The sequence below is a fragment of the Pinus tabuliformis genome, chromosome 5_1, assembly GCF_031772625.1.
Source record: "Pinus tabuliformis cultivar Carrire ecotype Pingquan chromosome 5_1, CPIR1, whole genome shotgun sequence".
Classification (NCBI taxonomy): Eukaryota; Viridiplantae; Streptophyta; class Pinopsida; order Pinales; family Pinaceae; genus Pinus; species Pinus tabuliformis.
In genome coordinates this window covers 712490936-712510910 of record NC_142305.1, presented here as the reverse complement: position 1 = coordinate 712510910, position 19975 = coordinate 712490936, and the positions used below count along the sequence as shown (strand labels likewise).

Sequence of the window (19975 nt, the reverse complement as noted above, 5' to 3'; positions counted from 1 at the left end):
TCCCCCAATCCTGAAATCTTGAAAAATCGATAAGTCTGTTGAATTTTGAATGAAATCTAAAATTCTACTTTCTCCATATGAAATCCAATGAGGCCGGAACCACTCTCAAACATCCTGAGTCATTTCATGGTAATGTTAAAAATTTAAGTAAAAGGATGAAAACGAAGATTAAGGAGAATGTCACTTTTAATTTAAGAATTTAACATTACCATGAATAGCATAGCCTTAGTAGGGAAATATGATCAAATACAAGGGTTTGGGAGAGGGGAATGGACCCCAAAGACCAGCAAACTAATTCATAAACCCCTTTGGAGTCCCCCACACTTAAAAAAACAAAAAAAGGCTTGTTTTTGTGGTTCATTGGCCCTTGTCAGCTACCCGGTCGAGTAGTTATGGATCCAGCCAAGTCGGCCGAGTCATGCTATGTCTCGGCCGGTAACATGACTCGACCAGGTCAGTCATAACTTAGCCGACCGAACTGAATTTTCTGCGGGATTGAAATTTTTTTCCCAACTCGGCCAAGTGGGTTCCGAGCCGGCCAGATCTTAAAACAATGCTCATGGGAAGTACCTCTCATCTGGCCAATAAGTAGGGAAATGAGGATAGGGACCATAGTACTACCGATGGACACATCGTGTACTAACGTACTCCCTATGCTAGAATGATATTGATCTGAGATCAATTGGCACTGACTTCGGGTCAGTAAGAGTGGTATGACACACTCTCTTTATTGGAACTGACTTCAGGTCAGTAAGAGTGGTATGAGACACTCTCTTTTATCTGGGACTGACTTCGGGTCAGTAGAGAATGGTATGATACATTCTCGATCACTTCTTCTTCTTCATAGTTCAGCAGAGCAGAACAGTGCATTGATGGCAAAGATAGTACCGATTGACAGATGGATTAGCAAATGGAGTTCTCCCTAGGTGAGAGCAATGTTTTAAAACTCCGACTCCGACACCGACTCGGTATCGACTCGGCCGGCTCGATTTTAATGACTCGGTCGTTGTAAAAAATACATTAAATATTTAATTTTTTTATAAAAAACATAATTTTAAAGATTTTCATTCATGTTTCCAAACACACAGCATTAGAATATAGATCGAAGACAACATATGATCAAAGTAGGCTCATGAATATATCCATTATATCAAAATGGCACCCAATGCACTGTCCAATACATACATGATCATGAATCATGATATAGAGATCAAAACAAAAACACATAACCAAGGAGGCTAGAAATGGCCTCTACAACAAAAGTAAACTGTGAGTCGTGACCAGTACTACTGGCTACTGCCAGAGGAGCCAAGATCATGTGGATCAATCTCTGGATCATCATCAGAGTCAGAAGTGGTAGCACTAGCAGGCTGTGCAGCAGATGCAAGCTGAGATAGAGGAGATATGCGCTTCTGTCGTGGCTGAGCAGAGGAAGCGCCTGCAACTAGAGGACTTGCTGGCTGTGAGGCTGAGGCTGGTACAAGTGGATCAGGATCTGCATTCAACTGAACATTCTATTCGAGTGATGCTATCGTCTGTAATTCATAATCCATATCCTCATCAGAAGCAAACTCTGTTGGATGACTCTCCACTACCCAATCTGATGTTGGATCAATGTCTTCGAACACAATGTAGAAATTTCTCATTTCCCACCCCGGTTTTCAGTTTCTCCTTATTTCTCCCATATAGTTAAATGCCCTTTCCCATAACCATACATTTAACAAGCTGGAAAAAATAAATTTGTTGAAAACACAAATTCTGGAAATTTTACAGAATGCTGGAAATTGCAGAAATAAAAATCAGCGGTAATAAACAGCCATTAAAACACATTTAAAAACTGAGATTTTTTGTCAACTTGACCCTGGAAAAACCCCTTACAACTCTTGGGGAAAACCAGTTTGAAAGCTCTACTTTATTTCTGAAAATTGCCTTTTTCACAGTGAGAAATATTCAGCAAAAAATCAGCAAGCAAATTTACAACTTATCTCTTTTCCCATGCCTCACAGCAAACTGGAAATTACAGCAAACAGGACAGCAATAAATGTTGTACGGCCTCCTCGATTTTCGTGCCCACTTTTAGCATTAAATGCTACTGTACGGCCAGCATTAAATGCGTTGTATGGACTGCAATAAATGCATTGTACAGACTGCAATAAATGCATTGTACGGCCCTCGTTTTGCGTGCAGAAAAATCAGCAAACTGCTCCTCGATTTTTGTGCAAACCACTCCTCGAAAATCGTGCCAAAATCTGCCTTTCACTGTGTGTTAAACCAGCTGTACAAATCTGCTCAACTGCTGCCTTGGAATGTGTGCCAAGCTGCTGTCTCCTTCTCCTCCCTGCTCAGAAATCTCTCTTGCTCTCTTGCTCTCCTTCTCCCAATCTGCTCATGAAAGAATGAATGACCTTTTCCTCATTTTCCTCCTTTAATCTAACCCCAAGTGACTTTTGGGTGATCCAAGTGACTTTTGGGTGATCCCTAAATCCAATGGCTGAAATAGATTGAGATCTAAGGCTGAGATTAAATGCTCATTTAAATCTCACTTTTTATTTTTTAATTCACCCCACTTAAATAAAGACCCACTTAGTCATTTATTTCCAAAGTCACTTTTCCTTTCTAATTTTTCATTGACTTCATAAAAGTCACTTTAAAATTAGACTTAGTAACTTTATCACTTAAAGTCACTTTTAAATTAGATTTAACTTTATAAAATTATAAAGTTACTTTAGGAGAAAAATTAAATTCTTTTGGACACTTTTCCCTAGGCCAAAGATCAAAGCCTTAAGGAACCACCTGTCCTCCGGTACCAAATTTCAACACACAATGGGATCTGAATTAGGTCTTTTGTTCAACAATTGGTTGCGTCTAAGCCGGAGGTTATATTGGACATAAGACTAGATCATTTAACCGTTTTTGATCCAAACGGTTTCTCTTCTTTGTGTGAATCCTCTCAAAGACGGACCAATTGCGCTCACACCCAATAGCACTGCAAGTTTGACTCAAAATACGAATTGCAAACTTCTGCAATTCAGGACAATGGCTACCAAAAGCCTCCCACCATTGTGCTGCAAAAGACATAGGAGTGTAATGAGTTAGCTCAACAAAATTACAAATTATATCCAACTTTCAAATTATAAACGATTTAACAAAAAAACTATTAAGAATTTGAAAATTGAAATTTTTGTTTACCTAGCTTATTTGCTTCTCTTGCAATCTTTGCTAGGTTCTTCCCAAAGGTACCTGAGGCATTGGTGAAGGTTGTGACCTGTCAGTGTATCTCCAGATGATCACACTCTAATGGGATCATGCAATCAATGCAATCAATCAGTCCATCTCTAACCTCCCCCCTCAAAGCTCTTGTCGCCTTAGCTTTATAATGATACTGTGGATTCAAAAAATACCCAGCTACATGTATAGGGCGATGGAGTTGATTGTTCCATCTTTCATCAGTGATTGCCCAAATGGGCCCATACTTAGCCACTTTATCCTTGTATGCCCTCTTTATTTGCTCCTTTGCTTGATCCATAGCGTCATAAATGAAGCCCATAGCCAATCTTTCCTCATCCACCAACTGCAACACCTTAACCAGTGGCTCATCAGGCTTCACAATCTCTGTTGCCTTTCTCCAAAATATTTCTTCGTTAACTTTCCTTTTCAATTCTTTGCCTTCCAGTTTGTGAGACCACTGGCTTAGATTCCATTCTTCACTGGAAAAAATCTTTTGCAATTTTCTATGTTGTGAAAGCATAGATTGCAATGTCAAAAAATGAGTAGCAAATCTAGTGATGGCAGGCCTAATAATATCCCTGCCCCCTATGTGTTTCCTCATGAGGCTCAAAATCCATGAATGATTGTAGATAAATTTTGTTATGCTTTTGGCATGATCTACAGTGTTTTTGACCCAATCTAATTTTCCAATATCCTCAAGCATGAGGTCTATGCAATGTGCAGCACATGGGGTCCAAAAGATGGTCTTGTGTTTTTCCTCTAACAGTTTACCAACAAGAACATAGTTAGAGGCATTATCTGTGATGACTTGAACAACATTAGCCACCCCCACCTCCTCAACAACCTCATCCAATAGCTGAAACAACAATTGCCCATCTTTTACCTTATCAAATGCATCAACTGATTTTAGAAACATGGTTCCCTATGGGCAGAAGATAAGAAAGTTTATGATGGTACGGTTTCTTTGATCAGTCCATCCATCTGACATGATGGTACATCCTGTTCTTGCCCATGAGTCCTTGAAATCTTTCAAATAGTCATTAATGGATAAAATTTCTTTCTGCAAACGATACCCCCTTAGCTCATGCATAGTAGGGCCTTTGAAGCCTTTTCCAGCAGCATGTATGGCATCAAACATAAGCTCATAATATGGTGAACGGGAAGCATTAAAGGGGATATCAGCATCATACCACCATCGAGCTATGTAATCACAAGCAGTCTCCCTCAATTCTTTCTTCCAATGGTCATCTAAAGTGGCTGCATTTGACTTTTACCAGCTTGAGGACCATGTGCATCTGATGGAGAGGAGGGAGTGAAATAACTTTTGATATTCATATCACCCTTTTTCATTCTACCCTTTCCCTTTTCTTGAATAGACTCTGTTGACCACTACGTGTCAACTACCCATAGCAGTACACCCCCTTTTTTTCGCAAAAGGGATAGCGCTTGATCAACATGTCCGTGCCATTTGACTGTCATCATCAGTCCAATCATGTTATGTTGTAAACCCAGTCTGCATGTGTAAATTGTAAATAATCTTAGCAGATGTGTGTCATGTATGTATTCGCGTAGGTAAACCTAATCTTCTAATGATGATCTACGTTCTGGAAGGTTTTTTGTCTCACCGATCCATGATCGACAGAGTTTTCCTTCAGCCTAACCCCAAAGCCGGAATGGATTTTGTCATTAGAATTTTAGGGGAATCCTAGTGTGCTAGGTCAAGTCTATGTAAAAGTAATTTGGAGATAATTCTAACTATTTGGTTAGGTTATTACAAATTGCTTGATCTGCTAGATTATGTTTGTGTCGCAGAACTGGGTAGTCTATGAGGGTCTATGTCAAATTGGTTTTCCCCCTTGAGATGTAAAATTGTAAAATGCAAAGTGTCTTGAGGGTTAGAAAATGTTTTATCCCCTCATAAGTCCTAGGTCCTAGATGTTTTTTCGAAAGGCTAGGTTCGAGGGTCCAATAAAAATAATAAAAAATAATAAAATAATAAAATTTTAAAAAATAAATAAATAAAATAGAAAATAAATAAATAAAAATTTAAAAATAAAATGAAATAATAAAATAATAATAAGTCAAAGTTTTGAGGAAATACATGCAAAATTTTAATTTTTAATATCTTAAAATGCATTTAAAATTTTGACAGATGAGATTAAAAGAGATTTTGATCCTCATCGACAATCGAGATCACTTTGACATGGATCACTCGAACTAGCCGTTGGGAAATTTTCCTTTAAATAGGGTGTCAGGGGTCATTTGAGATCATTGAATCTGTGAGTCTTGTGCTAAAGAAAGCTTTCTTGTAGTCATTTTTCATATGCAATAAAAAAAGACTTTGGGGTTAAAATCTTACTAGTGTTACTCTTCTGGAAATGTTGTAAGATGTTTCAACTTTCATTTATGTGCATGATATTAATTTCAGCCATTGATAATAGCTTTATCAAAAGTGATTTTAAACACAGGTATCTTGTTTAGTCGCTAGGGTTTGAATGGTAGTTAAATTTATGAATATGATAGCAGGTATCTCCATTAGATCTGGATTTTAGTATCGTTTTCTCCCTCTTTGTTAATAGTTGAAATAAGTTGTGCAGGGAATTCTTTATTTCGAAGATCAACGGGCGTTTAGGGAAGTTCTTGGCTGAACCAGCCAACTCCCGAGAGGCATTTTTTGAAGAGCCCAGCGAGTTTTGATCCTGTGCTTATCCTTTGAAATTTTTCTTGTGAATGCATGAGAAGTTTTCTGAAGCACCTCATATTAAACTTAAAATTTTGAAAATATTTCTAGGGCATACTGACAAATCTGGCTAGTTAGAGCCTTTAAACTGTGAATATTGTAATTATTTAGTTGGTTTTAGGGTTTTTGTAGTTTTGTTTTTGCATATTTTATCTCTGGGTGTTTTGTTTTGCCATTGCAGGTTGCAGGTCTGAGGAAAAAATTTCGTTTGAAAGCCAGATCTAGGCCCTGGAGGGTAAGATCTAGCCTCAGGCTCAGCGCTTGCAGGGTTTTCTGAAAATTTTCGAGGGTTTGATCAGCTCCTTGCTATTGCTCAGGGTTTCATTGTGTTACAGGAACATTTTGAAATTTTTGAGGCAAATCTGCGTTCTGTTTTATATATATTTCCGCAGTCATCCCAGCTTCTCCACACACTGCCGTCAAACTTTCATCAAAACCTGCGTCTAATCCTTCAGCCATTCCCGTTGAGCTGCACACCCTTCTCCCTTCGTTGCTCATTGCTTGCCTGCACCTTGAAACTCAATCAACCCGCATCCACGTCCAGCAAACCAACCTCCCCTCCAACACGATTTCTTCCGCATTTAACCTGCAAAAACACATCAAAAAAAAAATAAATAAATAAATAATCACGTGGCATCGCTGGCCATTCCATTCCATTTCTACATTCTTCACATTCAACGTCCAGTTCACACGTTGTTTGTTCCTTCTCCTGCGTCCTCTGCGTTCATCATCCTAGCACTTCCTTCCTCAAACCCCGCTGCCACATTAACGCTCCAGCTCCTCCGCAGAACCCAAACTCTGCCATTCATCCCCTTCGAGCTGCAAACACAAGCTGCCATCACTGCCAGATCCGCGTGGCTCCTGCATCGAACCATCTCGCTGCTCCGTCATGCTGCCTTTGCCACCTACCCAACCTGCAAAACCAACACAATAAAAATTCAAAACATTTCAATTTTCATTTCTTCATTATCAAACATCTGATACGATTAGGGTCTTAAGGTTAAACGTTTCGATTTTAGTTTCTTTTTTTGTTGATGTATAGCTTAGATGAGGTGTTAGCCTTTATTTTGATTTCATTTGGTTTAGCTTTTAGTTTAGTTTAGTTTAATTTTTATTTTTAATTTAGTTTTGGTTTTGTTTCAAAATCATTAAAAATATAAAATATAAAAATCTTAAAAAAGGGACAATCTTAGGGTATTGATTTTATTTTTGTTATAGTTTAGAACTTTATAAATTTTGTTAAAAATCCGTTGTAGATTAGATTAAATTTTGATTTTATTAAGCTAGGTTTTAGTTTTAGATTTATTTGTTTTTAGTTTTAAATTTGGAACTTTATATCAAAAATATAAAAAAATAAAAAATATATAAAAGGCATAAAAAAAAGGTTTTTATTTAAGTCTTGTTTTATTTTAGAATTCAGTTTATATAATAATTAATAATAATAATAATAAAAATAAAAAAATAAATCTTGAAATATTTTTGTCGCATTTAGTTTTAGCTTTTTTTTGTCACGTTTCTAATTTTGGTATATTTTGTGCTAAGGCCAAGCTTTGAAAGAAAAGATTTTTTATATCTGGAGTTTAACGATTGAAAAACGATAAATTTTTCTAAGTCTGGAATTTCAAGCATAAACATTTTTTGTGGATTCTTAGCTTTTGAATTTCGTAATTGTTTCAAGCATATAAACTTTAGAAATTTAATTGCTGGAACATTGTTAAAGCGTTGTGCATTTATTGAATATCTTGCATTGCTTGGGTTATTTGATGATAAATGATTGTTGGTCGTGGAATTACAAATTTCATATTTCTGCAGCAGTTGATAAACAATTAGTTAATCATTAACTCCATAAGGCACTGATTTTAAGCATTCAAAAGCAAATTAATTTTTAAGTGTCGCTAAGCTTCAATCAAGCGCTTCTCTGCCTTGCTGTGTCTCCCAAGCCAGCTGCTTCCCAGTTGGTTTTCCTTTATCCCATAGGGTCTACCCCCCTTAGCCTAGGGAGACGGCTTAAACGGAGAGATCGGGGATCAGGGTGACAGCCCCCGGTCTGAGCGTTGTCACGGTGCTTAGACACTTTGCGCGACAACAGACTCAAAAGAGGGAGAAACATATCAGAAGGGGTTGGATGCATCAGTACAAGGGATAGAGGAAGAACCCTCAAAATCAAAATGGGGGTTGGTAGCCATCATTTTTTGTATATTCCTCTTCCTCCCAATTTCAGCCTCTAACTCTTTTTGCCTAGCCTTATCTTCTTTAAACTTCTCAAAGCTAGCTAACAAATCCTTCCTAATCTCCCCAATTTCTAGTGAGGTACATGGAGTAATTTGGCCTCTGATCCCCACCAAATGTTGTTTCAGCCTGTTAATGCCCCCAGGACCTTCCTTAATTTTCCTATGGAAAAATTTGCAATGCATTTGACTTTCAACCATTTCAACATATGCCCAAGCAGCATCTTTCACTCTAGGTGCCATTTTTTGACTTGGAAATGAAAGCAAACAATCTGAAAATGAAAAAAAAAACATTGATTCAATGTTCATTTCTTTCACAAAAAACACTCTTTAGGATTTCTAGATTTGCACATAAAATTTAATAAGCAAAAACATAATTTTACAAGTGAAAAAAAATACCTCCAAGCACAAACTGTCTCCTCAAGCTTGCTCCAAGAAACCAACTCCTCAATGTTGCTCCAAATGGCTGCCCAAGAAGCTCCTCACTCCAGCTACAATGCTTGCCCAAGACTCCTCACTGCTGCTCCAAAAACAAACTCAACAACTCCTCACAAACTCTCACTCAAATTCTCACTCAAATGCATGAGATGGTTGTGAGAGAATGAGAGGGGTTGAGTGGGTTAAATAGGGTTTGGGAGAGGGGAATGGACCCCAAAAACCAAATAGGCACTATTAAAACCGGTTTGGAGTCCACAAAAAAAAAAAAAATTTAAAAAAACGTTGTTTCTGGTTTCAACGGGCCGTTGTCACTAACTCGGCCGAGTTAAAGCAGGCTCGGCCAAGCCGACCGGGTTAATACCGAGTCGACCGAGTTGTTAGACAACTCGGCCGGCTCGGTATTAACTTGATCGGCCAAACCAAATACTTGACCGAGTCATTGTTTTGAGGCCTGGCTCGGACCAACTCGGTTGAGTCGGTTCCAAGCTGGCCGTTTTTTAAAACAGTGGTTGAGAGGGAGTGTTAAAATTGGCAACTAGGGCCAAACTCCATATTGGTCACCTTATATATGGCAGCTGATATTTTTCTTGGATTCCTCTCTTCGAGAGGTGTAGGATTGGTCTAAAAATCATCCGATTCTGACAGGTATATATGGAGATATGAATTTATTTATATTATTGACAATTTCTCAAGGTTGGCCGACAAGCAAAACAGGCAGTTTTACCCCCCAACTTAACCTCAACATTGCATATAAAAGGAGACCTCATGCCATTATTTCACCATCTCATCCTCACACATCTATCTCTTCTCTCTTGATTGGGTGCGCAGATCTGGGGCAGCATCTCTCTCACACGTGCGAAGGAGGAAGACCTTTTTTGTTTAGGGCAGCGTTGACCAAGTTTGACCGAAGTGTAGAAGTGTTGTTTTGACAGTGTTGACCTCTTCTTGTTTGCGGATTGGGTTAGGCTGCCTCTCCTTGGCAGGCCGCAGTTTTGGACAGCCACTTTGACCCTACTTTGACCTTGCGTTGACCAGCGTTGACTGTCCTAGGGCTGGCCGCAAACTTGACTGCAGTTGACCAATGTTTGACTGGGATTTTCGAACTGTTCCGGGCTGATACATCTTGTTGTTGGAGGTCGAGTTGACTAAGATTTGACCGAGCTTGATTGGAGGTCAAATCTGACCTGTTTGATCAGCATTGACTTTGTTGGTTAGGGTTTACTGTTGCTGTCATAAAATATCATATTTGTATATTTGTACCATCTCTCTCTCTCTCTGTTGAACTATTGAAGAATATAAGAAGAATTGATCAAGGGTTTCCCCACATCAGGGTTTGTCCCTAGCTGGTGCCACATCTTGTGTCCTCTTGTCTTGGCTTGTCTTCTACTATTTACATTTATGTTCTATCTACAATTTACTATCATGTTGATGTGATTACTAAATTGGATATTGATATTGGGCTAATAAGAAAATTGAAGTAAATTGCTCTTAAGCATAGAACATACCAAAAATTAACATCAACGCTGTCCAAAACAGCACTTCTGCACTTCGATCAAACCTAGTCAACGCTGCCCTAAACAGAATGTCCTCCTTCTTCCTTCGCACGTGTGAGAGATGTTGCCCCAGATCTACGTACCCAACCAAGTGAGGAGAGAGAGAGATGTGAGGCTGAGATGGTGGAATAATGAGTTTAGGTCTCCTCCTTTTATATGCAACGTTGAGGATAAGTTGGGGGTGAAAATGCTTGTTTTGCTTGCTGGCCGACCTTGACAAATTGTCAATAATACAAATAAATTCATATCTCCATATATACATGACGGAATCGGATGATCTTTAGATCAATCCTACACCTCTCGGAAAGAGGAATCCAAGAAAAATATCAACTGCCATAAATAAGGTGACCCATATGGAGTTTGGCCCTGGTTGCCAATTTTAGCAAAGATAGAGCGCTATCAATGTCATAAGAAGGGTCACTACAAGAGTGAATGTCTCGAGAATCCAAAGAATAAGAAGAGAGGAAGGGATCATGCCAACCTTGCTATAGAAGGAGACTCAAAGAAAGTCAAGCCCGAAGAACCCGACATTAGGGACTTACATTATTAAGTCCTTTGCTTGTAGCTTTATATATCATGCTTTATATGTTTTAGAATTTATAGGTTTTTAACATATTTTGGAAAAGACACTTTTTGTATTGTTTTAAGTTTGTAGGTTTCCCTCAAGCTTTGGAGGGAGCCCCCAACAACTCTCAAAGATAAGTATTTCGTGTCTTTTCAGTTTTGCTTCATGTACTCATTTAGTTCTGATTATGATAAATACTAATCACCCTTCTCCCTCTATTGTCTTGATTAGGAAAAACGTCTGCAAGAAGGAAGATCTCTCAAGACAAGGTTAGTCAATAAACAAAGGTATGCTTTAAATACATTGATTGAAAGGAGTTATTACTAGCTGTATTGAATCTTAGTGATTCTTGTTTGGGTGATTCATCTCTTGATAAATCTACCCACCCCACTCGTATTCTTGATTGACTATGTAGAACCCTAGACAGGTTCTGGAAAACCCTAACCGAAGGGTATGCTATTGTGAACGTCTGAAACCCTAAACTGCTTAGGGATATTGTGAAATGCGAGTTGAAGTTTTATTGATGATATGTTTGGGATTTTGGTACGATCGGGAAATCCTAACTTGTTAGGGTTGAGTGATAAGGTCTAAAATCCAAAAACCTTTGAAGTTTTGGTAATATAGGGTTTGTTATGTTTGTACATTAGAACCCTAGCTCATTGGGGTTTGATGGAATGCGTGAGCAAGACCCTTATATTGTCTTAGAAATGTTTTCCTTGGTATGTATATGTTTATCTGATCAAACCCTAGTGTAATAAAGATTGTTGTGTGTCTAACTCTTATTGATATTTGTGAAGTTGGGTTTGACTAACATATGATATGAAATGTATTTGTATGATGACAAAATCTAGGCATATATAGATATGTCCTTTTGGTTGAAACCCTAGCTTGGTCTAGTCAAATGTATTAATATTGTTGGACATATGATATGCTTATGTATGGTTATGAATTCCTACATATGTGTTGACCTAATCATTGATGGTCATAAGTCTTAAGATTTAATGGAATTCCTCTTCTGAGATTCTAGGATGATGATATCTGGAAATCTAGGGTGTTATAGCTAAACCCTAGTGAAGTTAAAATTGTCTAGTATGTGTAACAATCTGAAATCTATTACATGATTGTTGAAATTGAAAATGTAGGGTTTTGCAGTTAAATCCTAGTAGTGATATTGTCTAGTGTGAAATGTAACAATCTAAGATCAATGTATTTAATGATTGTTGAGATTGTGGAATTCTAAGGTTTTGGAGTTAAAACTTAGTCAAAGTAAAATCTTTGAAATATGATGATTTGAGATTTGTGTAAGATTGCTGAAATTGTGAAATTGGAATTCTAGGGTTTTGGAGTTAACACTTAGTCGAAGTAAAAATCTTTGATATATGATGACTATATGATAATTTGGTATTTGTGAAAGATTGTTGAAATTTGAATTTTTGGTTGAGTCTGATGATTGCTCGGAAATCTAGGGTTTGCAAACTAACCCTAGTGTTAGTTGGTCATGTTAGTGACTGATTGATGGTTGATTAAAAATCTAGGTGTTGGAACTAACCCTAATGGAAGCTGGTCAAGCCATTGACTACCTGTGATTGACTTTGATGGATTCTTTTGTATGAAGTCTAGGATCTATATGAATCCCTAGTGAGAAATCTAACATATGTATTTTGAAAGACTGTTAGATGCTTTGTAGATCTATATTTGTTGTTTCTAGGGTTTTCTAAATGTTGTATTAAGGTACATCATACCTTTGGAAGACACATTGAAACCCTAGATGGAATGAATATTGTTGTGAAGTAGTCTAGGGTGTATGACAAAGTTCCTAGCAAGATGTTGAAGAGTATATATCTCTTGTTTATAATTAAGTATGGGTATCTGATATGTATAAATATGGAATGCTTCTGTGATTCTGATATGGCTAACATCATGCTTCTATAGATTTGGTTGTACTTGCTATTTAAGTTGTGTTGGTACACAATCTTCAACTTGGTGAAGATGCTCGTTAATGTGATAAACATGATGAGGATAATGATAACTCTAATGAAATAGTTGGAAGCCGCAAAAGATTCTCCGATGCCAAAAAGAAGACGCAGATCTCCCTAAGATTAAGAGGGAGTCCAGATAAAGAGGTGCTTCCTGGTTGAGAGGGAGGGCTTAGCTTGGTGTTAATTGAAGAATGAATTTCGAAGGATATGTTGCTGCATGAGATGTAGGAAGGAAAACATATGATTGAGGAATCTTTTGTCAAAGATTCGGTTGATAGTCCTACTATGGAAAGTTGAGAAGCAACATCAAGTTGTTTGAAAGACCCTGGAGGTTTGTATTTGATTATGTACATGTGAAAGTATATTATTGATTGGGGTTGTGTTTGTACAGGTGAATCTCTCGAAGGTTTTGATGGCATGTTGGTAACCAATCAAGTTGATTGGGAGAGATTGGTCATTCTTGATCTGCCATATCAAGGGGTGTTGAGGCTTTGTGAGTGAAGCATTGCCTGGGAAGACATTTGGCTAACACTTTGTGTTGATGTCTGAGTCCCGAAGTTGGAAAGGTGGTGTTGGTTATTGAGCTTTGTTTTGGATACACACCTGGATTTTTGGGTTGATGGTTAGCAAGTAATCCTGAGGGTACCTAAAGGGGCTGTTAGTTTGAGTCCATCTTAGTCCCACCTGGATAGATTGCCTTGGTTAGGAATCTAGTCCATGGCATTGCGGTGCCTAAATTGTTGATTGGCTGTTTGGGTAGATTGCCCTCGTCAGGAAACTAGTCCATGGCATTGTGGTGCCTAAAGTTCTTCATGGTTCATATAGTTTGAGATCTTCCATTGTATTTGTGCATTATGAATACCTCCCTAGTTAAGAGGGAGTGTTGGAAAATGTAACTATGTTTTGTCTTCAATAATGTACTTGAGTCAGCATGTAATGTACTTGTCAAATGAATAAAGAAAGGAATTTTTTTATTATTATTGTGACTTATTTAAGCATGGGTTTCATGGTTGGGTCACCATGTTTTAGGTCAAAGTCCCCATTGAGGACTTCTAGGATTTATTCTGAGTCTATGGAATTATTGTACATTTAAAGAGACCTTTCTTGGGTTTTTGAATCATGTAAAAAGGTTAAGTATGGCGTCAAATATGAATTATGTAACCTTCACACCATTTCGGCCTAAGTGTAGATCAAGTCGCCCTAAGGACCCTATTCGACCCCACAAGAAGCCTATAAAAGGAAGGTCATCGAATTCATTTGGAGTATTATTCTCTCATCAAGTTCGAATTCTCTTGTAGTTGGGAAGAAGTGTGAAAATCTCTTATTGTTGGGAAGAAGTGTGAAAATCTCTTATTGTTGGGCAGAAGTACGAAGTTCTCTTGTAGCTGGGAAAAGGTGCGAAGTCTATTGTCGGGAAGCCGAAGTGAATGCGAGTTTGGGGAAGTCTAAGGAGACAAGGAAAATCGAAATTTTGGTATCTCTCTCTCTGTTTCGTGTCCTGGATTGGGAGATCGAAGTCTTCCAAGTTTCACTGTTGTCAGAAGCTACCAGTTGCTATAAGTTGCTGCATAGTCGAAGTTGCTGGGAAGAGGTCGAAATTTTGGGAGGTTGACTTGGTGAGGAGGGAAGGTCTAGTCTTCGTCTAAGGTGAAGAGTCTCAAAGAATATTATTGAAAGGAAGAATTATCTTGACTGGGTTTTCCCCTCGAGGGGGGGTTTTTTCCCTGGCATGTGCCTCCATCTGGTGTCTATTGTTTTATGTGTTGTTGCTTTTGGTAATTGCTTGATAAACTAAAGAAAGAAGATATAAAGAATCGTAATAATAAGAAACATCACAAGTAATTATCAATATCAATAAAATCTTTACTGTCTTTCTTATTTTCTAGCAAATGGAAAGGCCTTGAGCCTCTTTTTAAGTTGGTATATGAGGCTTTAAGGAGATAATGTCCCTACAACAAAAAAATATAAATTAATGTGATTGATCTTGAGGTATGGGACAGTGATAATTAAAAATAATAATATCTCTCAAATGGCAAAGAGTTAGAAGGCATATGGATACTTGTTGGAAAGGCTTGAAACCCTCTTTAATCTGGTATAAAGACTTTTGTTAAGATGATGTCTCGTAATGGTGGAAAAAATATTTTCTTCATGACTGTTTAGGAGCTTTTGAGTTTAGGGCTTTAAGTCTTGCAATTTATGAAAATAGGATTTCAATTCTTGTCTAGGGAAGCTTGCATATTAGGCCTTTCTTAGGGCATCATCAATAATACATTAATGCACAAGGGCTTGCTTAGGGTTTGTTTAGGGCAGCACCATAGGCTAGGGTTTCCTTAGTCAAGCGTAGGACAAAGGCTAGGGAAAAATAGGGTATTTAGGGCTTGCTTCAGCTAGGGCTTCACATAGAATTTAGGATTTGCCAAACTTAGGGTTTCCAAGCTTCTTGCAAGCTAGGGTTTCCTCTTTAAATGCACATTAGGGCTAGGATTAAGTCGAGTAGTTAGGTTTTGGGGCATCTTCAACAATGCCATATTAACATCAATGACAACTTTGACCAACAAAACCTCCTATCAAGCTAGCCTTTTGATGCTTCAGAAAAGAGATGATATGTTCTTCAAGACCTTCGCTCTTGCCTCTTCTGACCTGTAGCATTTACACATAGACTAGGGCTTTTATATGTGCCCAGAATTTGAGTTACTACCTCCAAGAAGCTCGGTCCTAAAGATCAAAGTTCTTCTCAACGTTTTGAAGCCCTTTATGATTTTCTTCTTGCCCTTAAACAAGTGAACTTGGCTCTGATTCCATGTTGAGAAATCTAGGGCAAAGCATTAGGGATATTACTAATTGATTTCTCTTATGTCTTTGACAATTTCTTGTGAGTTAGGTTAATTCTTTAGCATCATAGATTAATTATGTTTATCATCAAGACAATTGCCAAATAGAAGATCACAGTGCAAGCACAAGAAAGACACCAGAAGTAGGCTCCAAGCCAGGGAAAAACCCCTCCAAAGGGGAAAACCCAGAGAACTCTTTCTTATAGAATTTTCAATCAAGACTTTAGACTATCCTTCAAGAGACTAGGCTAGCCACCTAAACAAAATTTGTTCCTTTCTTCACAAATTCGGATCTAAAGTAGTTTGTCCTTCCACAAAGAATTTGACTGCCAGAGAGAGAGATAAATCAATACCCAAAACAATTTTCCTGATTTTTTGTCCTTCTTCCTCCTCTTCGCACTTTTGTTCTGCCTCAGATTTTCTTAGGAAAGTCAAATGCATAAGTGTGTCTTTGGAGGACGAATTCCTCTCCAATATATAGTCATTTGAGTGGGTTCTTAAGCCTTTTCTAGGCCAACCTTTAGGGCTAGTTGACCTTATCTCTTGGACGGTTTCTAGACATTTTAATGACATGAAATATTTTCCTTTACATTGATATAAGAGCCCTTCTAGGGGTTTCACATTATGACTTTGACTCTCTAGAGCACACAATGGGTGCACAACCTTAGGACCAAAACCATGGTCAAGAAACCCATGTACAAATAATTTTCCTTTTTATAAAAATAAATATTTTGCTTTACTTTCTTTAGACAATTACAATGATTACATCATTTCATGACATCATAATTATGAAGACCAAAACTAGTTACATTTCAACAAGGTACCCGTTCTAGCACCTGGTTCTTAGGGACAGGAACCCAAGATGGGTTCGAGAACCCCACACCCAGGTTCACAACCTCGTGCAACACAGCTTATCACTAGTTTCGGGTTGACGAAGTCAAACCTTACCCCTAGATAGTTGTCCGGCAATGTTAAACACTGGGTCGCTAGGAGGAGTAAGAGTTCCATTCTATGTTATTGTATCTTGCTCCATGCTACAGCAGAGCAACTTGGAGTGGGAGTTAGAGAGCATAACAGAGGGGGTTAGTGTTCTGTAGCATCCTAACAAGCCATAAGTCTTAGGTAACTCCATAGAGAGTGACTTCTGCTTTGTACCTGCATTATTTCCATTAGAGAAGAGAGTGCAAAGCAGCCTCACCTTCTAGATGGGTTTTCTCCCTAAAGGGTTTCACAAAGTAAAACTTGTGTCTTTTGTGGATGGTGTGTGTATTTCTTTCTGTTTTCTATTTCTTGCATTTCAGTTGTTTCATATTTAAGCATAAAAACAATAATTGAAAATTTTGAAATCTAAAAGGAAAATTCACCTTCACAATAAGGATTTCAATAATTTATCATATTTGTTGTGACGAACTGTTCTAGTGGAATAACTTACAACAACTTACAGATCACTTTCTATGGTTACCCTACAAAGAAAGTCATTAGCTGCAACTTTTAACAACATTTGGACCATGGTTATCATGCAAACAGAGGTGAACCTATCCAAAGTTGTGGCTTGGGCCCACAATAAGAATCATCCATTATTCCATATAAAGAAGTCTTCTCCAAATAACCATCAAAAAGTATATTTCTGACCTAAAGAAAAATAAATGTCTAACAAACATCTTCAATAAAAGATGAACTAATAAGACACTCTTGGTGTGTTCTTCAAATTTTAGATGGACCAATAACCATATCTGTTGGTAACTTGCATAAGTTGAAGTTCTTTGATGTGAGCCTAACTGTTGTTATTATTATAAGCCAAATTCAACTAATCATAAACCACACTAATGTCTCCCACATAGACACAGTTGGATTTTTTTGGGGAGAATGCTCTGAGTCACTGGTGGCTAGTGTGGACCTCCAAGGAACAGTGAAAACATGGGTGCCTACTACGCATAGAATTATATTTGAGCCCTGGGCTTTGCCAACTCAAAATCAGAATCTGTCTTCTGCATTCCATGTGACATCAACTGGTGATGCTATAAGACACAATGTATCCTGGTGCTAGCCAGACATTAAACCATATTTTTACATATTGTGGTTCATGACTGCATAGGCTTTTGATAACAGATGTACTAAGCAATCCACCTTGCTGCACTGGGTCACGTGATCAATTTTATCTAACCCGTGAAAAATTACTTAAAGTAATGCAAAAGAACGACATTTTTCTGCTATGAAATCCAATTTGATCCTTTGATCTCATGGAAAAAATGGATAAAATCAACTGTCAATTAAACTATGACTTTGCAATGTGCATAATGAATCTCTTTCTGAACATATATCATAAATTTTGTTTTTAAATAATGATCTAAAGCATTATATTAGATAGACCATGTTTTGCGATCAATGTAGCATGGAGTCACCTTTAAGCCTTGAGATTCGCCAGTCCAAAATCAAAACCAACTTGGTCTATATTGATGATGTTATCGTTTTCACCCTTAAGTTCCTAGACACTTGTAGGAAACATTTTCGGGAACCAACTAAATTCCATTTGAAAGCAATGACCAGCGAGACCATTAATACAAGATATGGTTAAGGTCAGTGAGGTATCCTCCCCTGTTTTCCTTCATTTGATTAGGATTATGTTTAACCCAACGAAGAAAAGTACAGTCCCTAAGCTTTGAGGTACCAATGGACGGAGCTCATGTGACAACTTTGCAGGAGTCGAGGTCTTGGTCACTGGTTAGCAAATAGCACGCACAAGGACAAACTCAATTCAACTCATAGCCCAACAAGATGTATGAGTTAAAACCAGAATAATCTCAAGCAGTACTTAAATTATTTCTTTCAAATATCACCCACAAGAACAAACTCAATTCAACTTATAACCCAATAAGATGTAGAGCTAAAACCAGGATAATCTCAAAGAGTACTTACATGTTTCTTTCGAATACCACCGACAACAACAAACCCAATTATAAACCAACAAGATGTACGACCTAAAACCAGAATAATCCCAAGCAGTGCGTAACTAGTGCTTTCAAATACCACCCAAGAATACACTCAATTCAACTTATAACACAACATGATACATAAGCTAAAACCAGGGTAATCTCAAAGAGTATTTACATATGTCATCCAAATAGCAACCACGAGAACAAACCGAATTCAAGTTATAACCCAACAGGTTGTATAACCCATAACCAGATTACTCTCAAGTAGTACGTAAACATTATTTCAACCCACAAGAACAAACCCAATTCAACTTATAACCCAACAAGGTGTACGAGCTAAAACCAGAGTAATCTCAGGCAATATTTAAATATTTATTTCCGTGTTCTGACATTTGTCTTGTGAGCACCTATCTTATGCTTCTTCTTTTTTATATGCAATGTAACCCATTACAATAATTACTAGATCACAAGTTCGAATCTTACCGGTAAACTTAAGCAGTTCCTGTAACGATGCGTTGCTCCGATGGGATTGGGTGTGTGTCCATATCCCAAGAGGCTTTGCGAGGTGGATAAAGAGTGGGAATGGAGGTTGGAAAAGCCCTTGAAGGGGTAACGAGAATAGAAACGTTTGGCTGATACCATCACAATTCTACTCAGCAGAAATCTGCCCATGTCTTATATGTGTTTGATTACTCAATCCATTATTCCTTGCGCACGCGCATTATGTCATTAGAAATAAAAGTGTATGGGATTTGTTGCATCGCATCCACTTCAGCTGTGAAAGCAAAGCTCTCGTCCTCTTCAATCCTTTTGCCCGCTCTCCCCGACGATTTTAAAACAAGGGTGAAATTCGCAGAATCATAACAGGTTTTGAATGTTCGTGTGCTGCACAAATATGTTTGTCCACTCGCACCGACGATTTAAAATGATGATCAAATTCATAGAATATAACAGGCATTTGAATGTCGTGCAAAGGAAATTTGATGTTGTGGGCTACTCAGAAGGTTCACAATAATCATTGCGAGTAAAGTATTTACAATTTAAACTCCATTACAAATTTCATTTGTTGTAGGGAGTGAATCGACTCGGTCTTAAATGACTTTGGAGTGAATCGTGAATCGATAGTATTCAATGATTTTTTTGTATGTAAAAATTTTTGCCAAATTATAATTTTTATTATTTAGAATGTATTTTTGAATGTATAAATATATTTAATGTTTTATAAATTATTTAATTTGTATAAATTTAATAATTAAAATTTGTAATTTTACTAATTTTTAATTAAATTTCAAATAAAATTGAGTATAAAGTATGTTTAAAAAAAGAATAAATGTACAATGTTTAGAATATGTTATTTTTTTAAAGTATGTTTAAAAAAAGAATAAATGTACAATGTTTAGACTATGTTATTTTTTAATATCTAGGGGATTTTGTAATATGAGTAGGGTGTTATTAAGGAGATCAAGGATTAATTTGAATT

At 37.4% G+C, this 19975-nt stretch overlaps 1 protein-coding gene across 3 annotated transcripts in view; it reads right to left on the bottom strand.

The window, feature by feature from the left end:
* Positions 1 to 19547, bottom strand: part of LOC149166910 (protein HCC2-like) — a 278581-nt gene extending 259034 nt beyond the window's left edge. For 2 of the 3 annotated variants that reach the window (XM_089432820.1, XM_089432821.1), the window contains exon 1: positions 18979 to 19543. In XM_089432820.1, coding sequence (XP_089288946.1) covers positions 18979 to 19167 — 189 coding nt within the window. In that variant the 5' untranslated portion in view covers positions 19168 to 19543. Of the gene's footprint in view, positions 1 to 18978 lie in introns of all 3 variants that reach the window. The other variant, XM_089432822.1, reaches the window with a different exon arrangement.
* Between the last annotated feature and the right edge of the window lie 428 nt (positions 19548 to 19975).